Below are 9960 nucleotides of genomic sequence, written 5' to 3'. Positions count from 1 at the left end.
TACTGGAATAAAAATGCCTTCAGATGGGAATAACAATAATGTAAATAAAAGAAAGCAATATTAAACTAAAATACCTCAAATAACATTAATTAAGAAAATCATAACATGAATGTAGCATAAGCCAAATAGGCAACATAACTAATATAAGCATTAAAGTATCTGAAAGTAAGAGATAAATATAAAGTAAAAGAACATTGAACCTGGGATTGAGAGTCACTCCTAAAACTAAGAGAAATCCTAAATCCTAATCCTAAGAGAGAAGAGAGAGGAGAGAACCTCTCTCTAAACTAAATCTAAATCATCAAAACTAACTAAAGTGGAGGCTCTCCTTGAATGGATGCATTCCCCCACTTCATAACCTCTGGTCTATGCCTTCTGGACTTGGATTTAGGCCAAAAAGGGCTTCAGAATTCGCTATGAGCGTTTTCTGCAATTTCTGGTGCGTGGCCTCTGTCACGCGTCCGCGTGGGTCACGCGGTCGCGTCATTCGGAGTTTTCCTTGTCACGCGGTCGCGTCAGTCATGCGACCGCGTCATATGTGTTTTGCTCGAGGCGCGCGGTTGCGTCAGTCATGCGGCCGCGTCAACGCCTTTTCACGCTGGCATGCAGCCGCGTCGCCCATGCGATCGCGTGGATGCCAATTTCTCCAAAAACTCTGTTTTGTGGTTTCCTTCCATTTTTGTATGTTTTCTTTCCATCCTTTGAGTCATTCCTGCCTTAGAAGATCTGAAACTACTCAACACACTAATCACGGCATCGAATGGAAATAAAGGTATTTAAAATAATTAATTTTTAAGCATAGGAAACATGTTTTTCACATACATCACATAATAAGGAAGAAAAAGTAAAACCATGCAATTAATATGAATAAGTGGGTGAAGGATTGAATAAATCACTCAGATTAAGCACAAAATATATCATAAAATATGGGTTTATCATAAAATATACTCTATATAACTTTAGTATCATACATATACTCTATATAACTTTCACCTAACATACATATACTCTATATAACTCTAGAATCATGCTTAGCTACCCATAGTCTTCACTTGTGCTTAATCTGAGTGATTTATTCAATCCTTCACCCACTTATTCATATTAATTGCATGGTTTTACTTTTCCTTCCTTATTATGTGATGTATGTGAAAAACATGTTTCCTATGCTTAAAAATTAATTATTTTAATTACCTTTATTTCCATTCGATGCCGTGATTAGTGTGTTGAGTAGTTTCAGATCTTCTAAGGCAGGAATGACTCAAAGGATGGGAAGGAAACATACAAAAATGGAAGGAAAGCACAAAACAGAGTTTTTGGAGAAATTGGCATCCACGCGATCGCATGGGCGACGCGGCCGCATGCCAGCGCGAAAAGGCATTGACGCGGCCGCATGACTGACGCGACCACGCGCCTCGAGCAAAACACATATGACGTGGTTGCATGACTGACGCGACCGCATGACAAGGAAAACTCCGAATGACGCGACCGCGCGACCCACGCGGACGCGTGATAGAGGCTACGCACCAGAAATTGCAGAAAATGCTCATAGTGAATTCTGAAGCCCTTTTTGGCCCAAATCCAAGTCCAGAAGGCATAGGCCAGAGGTTATGAAATGGGGGAATGCATCCATTCACTGAGAGTCTCCACTTTAGTTAGTTTTCATAATTTAGATTTAGTTTAGAGAGAGGTTCTCTCCTCTCTCTCCTCTCTTAGGATTAGGATTTCGGATTTCTCTTAGTTTTAAGAGTGACTCTTAATCCCAGGTTCAATGTTCTTTTACTTTATATTTATCTCTTACTTTCAGATACTTTAATGCTTATATTAGTTTTGTTGCCTATTTGGCTTATGCTACATTCATATTATGATTTTCTTAATTAATGTTATTTGAGGTATTTCAGTTTAATATTGCTTTCCTTTATTTACATTATTGTTATTCCCATCTGAAGGCATTTTTATTCCAGTAGATTTACTTTTCTCCATTTGGTCTTGGTTAATAAATTAGTAACTCAGGAGTTATCAAACTCAAACATGATTGATAATTGATATCTTTGTTAGTTAAATTGAACTTCAATAATCCCAATCTTTTCTTAGGAAATAAATAGGATTCGAAGATCAAACCAATTAATCCCTTGACCTTCCTTTATCTTAGTAAAGGTTAACAAAGTGGAATTAAGATTCAATTCTCATCATCATTGATAAGGATAACTAGGATAGGACCTCCAATTTCTCATACCTTGCCAAAAGTTTATTTACAGTTATTTATTTATTTTACTTGCCATTTAAATTGCTTGTTCTTCATTTACTTGCCATTTAATTAAAACCCCGATTTACATTCTCCATAACCAATAATAAGAACATACTTCCCTGCAATTCCTTGAGAAGACGACCCGAGGTTTGAATACTTCGGTTATCAATTTATTTAGGGGTTTGTTACTTGTGACAACCAAACGTTTGTACGAAGGGATTTCTGTTGGTTTAGAGACTATATCTACAATGCGACTGTTTTTATAAAATTCTTTACTGGCAAAAATCCCGACCGTCAAGCATCCTCACTCCAAATGTCAATGCAAACAACTTTGAATTGAAGTCTCAACTCATCACATTGGTGCAATACAACTGTTTTTATGGAGGAGGCCCTTTGGAGGATCCAAACCAGCATCTATCTACCTTTCTGAGGATATGTAGCATAGTGAAAACCAATGGTGTGCATCCTGACATTTACAAGTTGTTGTTGTTTCCATTTTTCCTGAAAGACAAAGCTGCTCAATGGTTGGAGGCATTTCCAAGAGAAAGCATTAACAATTGGGAGGATCTAGTGAACAAGTTCATAGCCAAGTTCTATCCTCCCCAAAGGATCATCAAACTCAAAACAGAGGTCCAAACATTCACTCAGATGGATGAAGAGTCATTATATGATGCCTGGGAAAGATACAAAGCTCTACTCAGGAAGTGCCCACCAGAGATGTTCAATGAATGGGATAAACTTCAGAATTTCTATGAAGGATTGACATTGAGAGCTCAAGAGGCACTTGACTACTCAGCAGGAGGCTTATTACAACTCATGAAGATAGCTGAGGAGGCTCAGAACCTCATTGACACTGTAATAAACAACCAATACTTCTATGGTCACCAAAGGCAATGCCAACCAGCTCAAAAGAAGGGTGTATTGGAGCTGGAAGGTGTGGATACCATCTTAGCTCAAAACAAGGTGATGCATCAATAGATTCAACAACAGATGGAGATGATGGCCAAAAGGATTGACGGAGATACTCCCAATCAACCAGCATGGGGGCAAAATGAGGAAATCTATGAAGAGCAGCAGCAAGAGCAAGTCAATTATATGCACAACCAATGAGTTAATCAAAATGAATTCCATGGTGACACCTACAACTCATCCTGGAGAAACCACCCCAATTTGAGGTGGGGAGAGAATCACAATCAAAACCAACAGCCTTGGCAGAAAAACTCAAACCAAAACAACTCCAGAAACACAAACCATCAAAACCATCAAAATACTAACCAAAACCAATACAGAAAATCACAAAATAATCAACCTCAATCCAACTACTATCCACCTAACAACCCATCGAATAACCAAAATAACTATCATCCATCCTCAACATCCCATAATCAACCACAACCACCCCAAGAATCTCAAAGGATCTCCAACTTGGAGATACTAATGGAAAAGATGATGAAACATTAAGAGCTAACCAGCAAGAACCATGAAGCTTCAATAAAGAATTTGGAAAGGCAGATTGGCCAATTGTCTAAGCAAACAGTGGCTGAAAGAGCACCCAATGCATTGCCAAGTGACACCATTCCCAACCCCAAGGAAGAATTCAAAGCCACCCAATTAAGGAGTAGAAGAACTTTGGTGAATAACAGAGAAGCCACCAAGAAGCCAACAGAGAATAACAAGACCAGTAGTAAAGAGCAAATGACAATTGAAGAAAAGAACCAAGAGAAGCTCAAGGAGAAAGAAGAACCTCAAGCTTCAAAGAAAGGAAAGGAAGTTATGGAGGAACAATCACAAGAACAGAGGACAATGATGAAGACATACACTCCCTCCATTCCATATCCTCAAAGGTTTAACAAGGAGATCAAAGACCAATAGTTTCCTAAGTTCCTAGAAGTGTTTAAGAAGCTGGAAATTAATATTCCCCTTACTGAAGCTCTAGAACAAATGCCTCTATATGCAAAATTCCTCAAAGCTCATCAACAAGAAAAGGAGCTGGAATGAGAAAGAGACAGTGATTCTAACCCAGGAATGCAGTGCAGCAATCCAAGAAGGCATTCCACCAAACCTCAAAGACCCTGGGAGTTTCTACATGCCTTGTACCATTGGTAACACAGTCATTGACAAGGCACTGTGTGATTTGGGCTCCAGCGTTAACCTCATGCCTCTATCTATGATGAGAAGGGTATCTATAGAAATAGTGAAGCCTACACAGATGTCATTAGAGCTAGTAGATAGATCTTTGGTAATTCCCAAGGAAGTGATTGAAAATCTCTTGATCAGAGTAGGGAAATTCATATTCCCTGCAGATTTTGTAATACTGGACTTAGGTGAAGAAGGGGATGACTCTATCATATTGGGAAATGATGAGAAGATCACTCTGAATGTCTTCCAGGAAGTACAGCACACTGTTGAAGAGAATAGCTGCATGAAAGTTGAAGAGGAAGATGGACATTAGGAAGAAAAAGCCAAGGAGACATTCCTCAGCTCACCTGTGAAGCAAGAAATGGACAGTGGAAAAGAGAAAGAAGGTAAGGAACATGTGGAGGCTGAAAAGAGAAGGCAAGAAGGGGTTGAAAACTTGATTATTGAGAAGGAGGTCCCTGACATAAAACATGTTGCAAAGGAAGAGGGACCCAATGTGAAGCTAGTGACAATAAAAGAGTGCTCCATGGGAGGTAGCCCATGATTTAATGTTCTTGCTGTTATTTTAATTTCAATAATTACTGATTTTTCTAGCATAAATTTGAGCTCTTATGAGTAGATTTAATGATTGCACACATCATTTTAGAGCATATGTTTGACTCCTAAGTTTGGTGTGCCTAAAGGCACTTTAAAATAGCTTTTCAAGCATGATTGATCATAGAACCATTCTATGATATATACTCATTCTTTCTGTTTAAGTATATTGCCAAACCTTAAGTTTGGTGTCTGTATATGTTGTGAATTTCAAGATTGTCAATTTTTACTCAAAGGCTCAAATTCATGAATAGATAAACCATACATTGCATCATTTTATGAGTTTATGGTAGCATAGTAGCAAATAAAATGTTCCTTATAATGAATATACTAATTATGATAGACATTCACTAGATTTCATATAAAGCACGTAGCAGAGAGCAAGTTTGGTGTTCACAAAAAAATTGGTTCAATTCTTAAGGAGCATATTTGGTTTTTCATAAATAAGGAACATATAGAAGATTTTGTTTTTCTTTATTATTTTCCACTTAACAAACACCACCACCATATTGAATATAAAAGTTTAAGCTCACTAATTGTTGGTTCACATGGATAGGAATGGGGAGATTTAAAGAAAAGGACAAAAGGGGCATGCATGGTCATCACAAGATGAAAAAGGGAGTCACATGTGCCTAGGGAAGTGTGCTCTCTTGAGAACAAAATATGCATGGTTTAGCACTTTGGAGGCCGAACCACATGCACCCAATAGAGAAGCAATCCTTGTCTTCAACCATCTCCACATGCACACCATCCACTTCATGGATCCTCAACAATATTTTGCTCAATCCTCACCCTTCATTGCCAAATAACCGAGCCAGTGTTTCCCTCCAACAATACCTCCCCTTCTATAAATTGGCAACAACATTCCTTAAGCGATACACCTTTGTTTTCTTCGTATAAATCCTCCAACTGCTTGCTTTATTTCATGCCTTGGTTATAAATTGGTAGCAGCACCTCTTAAGCTCACACAACCATTGCTTTCTTCATATACACACATTACATCATCCTTGTGCAACTCAAAGACACACCTTACCTCCCATTCTTTCCATTATAACCGTGTCTTAACCCAATTTCATCCTTATTTCTTCTTTCTTCCTTCTTTCCATCTTAATATATGGCTTCCTCAAGTTCTAGAAGAAGGAAATGAAAGGAACCAATAGTAGCCGAACCACCAACCTATGATACCAAGAAATTTAAGTCTCAATTCCATGAATCAAGGTATCATAGGCTAATGGAATCAAGGAAAGTCATTCCAGAGACGGGGTTTAGACTGAAAGATGGAGAATATCCCATCATGAGAAGAATAGAGGCTGAGAGGAGATGGAAACTTCTGTATAAACCTCTCACAGACATCAGTACAGTCATGATAAGAGAATTTTATGCAAATGCTGTGAGGACAAGCAAAGACAACCCTCCCTATAAAAGTTATGTTAGGGGGGTTGAGGTAGATTTTAGCCCTCCATCCATTATGAGTCAAACAGATAAGGGTAATATCATATAGAGAATCCAGTTTTGAGGAAAGACTGCAGGGTGAGAATGACCCTGATGAGATATTAAATGGGCTGTGCTTTGAAGGCAAGGATTGGGAAAGAGACTCAGAGGGAGCTCCAAGCCACTTGAAAAGAATGTATCTCATACCAGAAGCCAAAGGTTGGTATGAGATAGTGAAAAGATCTATCCTCCCTACTGCAAATACATCTGAGGTCACAATCAAGAGAGCAATTCTGACCTATTGCATACTTAGGGGAGGAGAAGTCAATGTCCCACAGCTCATCGCGGATAGTATTCAAGAAATAGCTGAGGATACTGGTAAAAGTAGACTTGGTCACCCAAGCACTATTCTAAGGCTGTGCAAAAGAGCTGGAGTACTCTTTGAGGATGAAAATACTGAGAAGGTAAAAGGGAGCAGAGGGATCACCAAGCAAAGCATGGAGGGTGTCACTGATGACACTGACAATCAGCAAGAGAGGAGAGCTCAAGGAAGAAGGAGAAGACCACAAGTTGAGGGGGAACAAGCTCCTGGTGCAATGGATCTGAGCCAAATGCAAAGAGCCATTAAAGAAATGTCTCAACAATACATGAGAGCACAGGAGCAACAACAGGAGCAATACTTGAGGCAACAAGAGCATTATTTGAAGGATCGTGAGCAACAACTGCAATGGCAGCAACAAATGATGGAAAAGCAAGAAAACTTCCATCTTCAGATGTTGGATCAATAGAGGGAGTTTCAAGCAAAAATTCTTGAGGGGCAAAAGGAACAATCAGAAAACGTTTAAGAATCAGTTAATGGATTGTTCCTACGACAGGCCAAGTATGGGGAGTACACCAATAATCTCTACCAATGGAAGAATATCTATCATACAATTGGAGAGCATAGGTATGTGGACATAATGGAGTATGATATAGCAACTCAAGCAAAGCTGGACTATGTAGTCCATAGCATGCCAGCATTGAACCAACAGATCAAGCCATTTGAGCAATGCCAAGAGTTGGTAGATAATTAGAGAGCACAAGCCAAGAAAAATACAGCACACATGCAACAAGGATTGAAGGAGGCTGGGCTCTGGGATCAAGTAGACAAGATTTGGGATCGAATGTGCCCTGTTGAAGAACCCCAAGAAAGAAAGAAGAAGAAGAAGAAGAAGAAGAAAGGAGAAAGCAACAAAGGGAAAGAGCACGACAACTAGAGGTGGTGGAGTTCTTTTTATAGTTTTAATCAAATAAGGATGATACATATCTGAAACATGATATGCCTCCAAATATTTTATATTCTGCACTTTCATATCTTGAGTAGTTTTCTTGTTAGGATTTGCATTATGCTTGTTATCACTTATCTGCTTTAAATTCATGTTTTGTTTCCCTTTTTGCATCAATAAGAGAAAATATTTGAAAAAAAAAGTGATTGTCCAATGTTGTAGGAATCAAAATGAAGTCTTGTGGTGGTAATAGCTTGATTAAGATGAAAAGCTCAATAATAAGAGCTGCATAATAGAGTGTTCTTTGTAGTGTGAACTTGGTTGCTGTCATAAACTCTTTTATCAATAAATATCCCTGTAAAATGAAGCAAAGTAAGGAAGAAAAAGAAATGAAAAGCCAAGAATTGGCAAAGAAACAAACAATAAGACTAGACACCAATAGCTTGGACCTTAGAACATATGCCTGTGATGCTTTTGTACTAGGATATGCTTGGACAATTAGGTTCTGAGGAGTCTTTTAAAACTTGGTAACTTGGATTAACTAATCCGGGATTACCAACCGAAAGTCCATCATCAAGAGCAACCTAGCTACAAAGTATTTAGTGATCCAAAGAGATGTTGGGCATCAATGTTCCTAAGAGAATTTGTGAGCCAAGTATCGGTAGTGAAAAAGTGTTGAGGAAAATTTAGCCAAAAGGCTGCTGCAACAATTGACACTGAGTTACTATTAAGAAATAAGCTTTCTAAGCAAAAGAAAGAAGGAAAAACCAAGGAGGGACCAATCAAAGAGTAAGGCATTATGACAGCAACTCTAGTGAATCCTCAAAGAAACATTTCTTATCTGTCAGCAAAGAATAAGTGAGCTGCATTTTTTATCTGCATAAAACCCCATATTTAAAATTCTATTATCTGCTAAATAAGGACATGTATGCTTCTCTGTTTCATTTCATTTCTTCTCATGTTTAGTGCTTGCTTGGGGACAAGCAAGATTAAAGTTTGGTGTTGTGATGACAAGTCATCTTATACTAGTTTTACAAGCATTTTTCATTAGTTTCATTAGGTTTTATGCACTTTTTTGCACAATAAGTAAGTGATTGGAGTGGATTTTCATGATTATGTTAAATCAATCAAACATCATTTATTTTACACAAAATCATAGGTGTTATGCTAGAATTAATTGATTTTATAAATAATGCAAGATCTTGTGATTTTGGTGGGACTTTGATTAGTTGTTAGGTTACTTGTAGGTGAAGAAATGATGGAAAGAGGAATTATTGGCACACTTTGAAGTTTGAGCACGATTTAGACCTTAGGCCACGCTTTTTAAAGCGTGACCCATGAAAACAAAGTGTGGCGCATCAAAGCTCACAAGGAGCGCTCAAGGTTGCAAACGGAGCGCCCAAGAGGAAGCACCAAATAGTGCAGCAAAGGCAAAGGCTAGCGCTCCAAAATGTGAACGCTACGTTCACTCTTGTGACCTTTTTCGAAGAGAGAAAGGAAAGGTAGCAAGGCTCACAAGGGCCAGCGCTCAAACAAAGAAACATAGCGATCCCTTTCTTCACCTTTCTCGTGCTCTTGGCCAAGGAGAGCAAGGCTCTTGCCCAAGAAATATAAGGAAGTGCAGGGCTCTCACCAAGGCTCGAAGAGGGGGGCACCAAGGGAGCTGAGCACGCACCAAGACAAAGAGGGGTGGCACTCAAAAATTCAAGGGTAGCACTCACTTTTGCCACCTTTTTCGTACCTCAACCAAGGAAAGCAAAGCTCACCCAGGAAAGCAAAGGAATGTAGCACTCAAAGAGTGAGAGGAACGTTCACTTAGTGAACGCTATGGACAAGGGGGCTTGGCTCACCAAGGCTAAGTGAACGCAACGTTCACTACATCAAACGGAACGCTCCCCTAGAAGGTTCACACACACCTTGACCCAACTTGAACCAAAGCCAACCGGACCCATCCTTCTTCAAATCCATTTTTCATTCAAGGCCAACTTTGAAAAGCCCACTCCAAGCTTTGAAGACCAAAATAGAAAGTGTATAAATAGGATTAAGTTTGATTTGTAAAGGACCTTTTAGCTCACTTTTAGTTTTCACTTTTAAATTTTCATTTGGGAATTTAGAAATTGGGAATTGGATTTAGTTTTCTTTCTATTTTCATTTTCTTTTCTTCTGCAACTTCTACTATCTGTTCTTGGATTTTGAATTGAGATTGAAGAGCTCCATTGATTCTAAATATGAGAATCATCTTTCACTTTTCTTCTCAATTGTTCCAAGAATTGGATCTGAGTTTAG

General features: G+C 38.7%; 1 protein-coding gene across 1 annotated transcript; it reads left to right on the top strand.

Annotated features, from left to right (window-relative positions):
- The first annotated feature begins 4331 nt into the window (after positions 1-4331).
- On the top strand, positions 4332-4697 carry LOC107636492 (uncharacterized). Its single transcript, XM_016339996.1, has one exon. The coding sequence runs from the start codon at positions 4332-4334 to the stop codon at positions 4695-4697; it is 366 nt and encodes a 121-aa protein (XP_016195482.1).
- The last annotated feature ends 5263 nt before the right edge of the window (positions 4698-9960 follow it).

This window comes from Arachis ipaensis, chromosome B4, assembly GCF_059453495.1.
Source record: "Arachis ipaensis isolate K30076 ecotype BB chromosome B4, ASM5945349v1, whole genome shotgun sequence".
Lineage (NCBI taxonomy): Eukaryota > Viridiplantae > Streptophyta > Magnoliopsida > Fabales > Fabaceae > Arachis > Arachis ipaensis.
Note: the sequence above shows the minus strand (reverse complement) of the source record. Positions and strands in the feature narration are given on the sequence as shown.

Coding starts and splice junctions, on each gene's coding strand:
- LOC107636492 (XM_016339996.1), top strand. CDS start 4,332: ATGCCTTGTACCATTGGTAACACAGTCATTGACAAGGCACTGTGTGAT.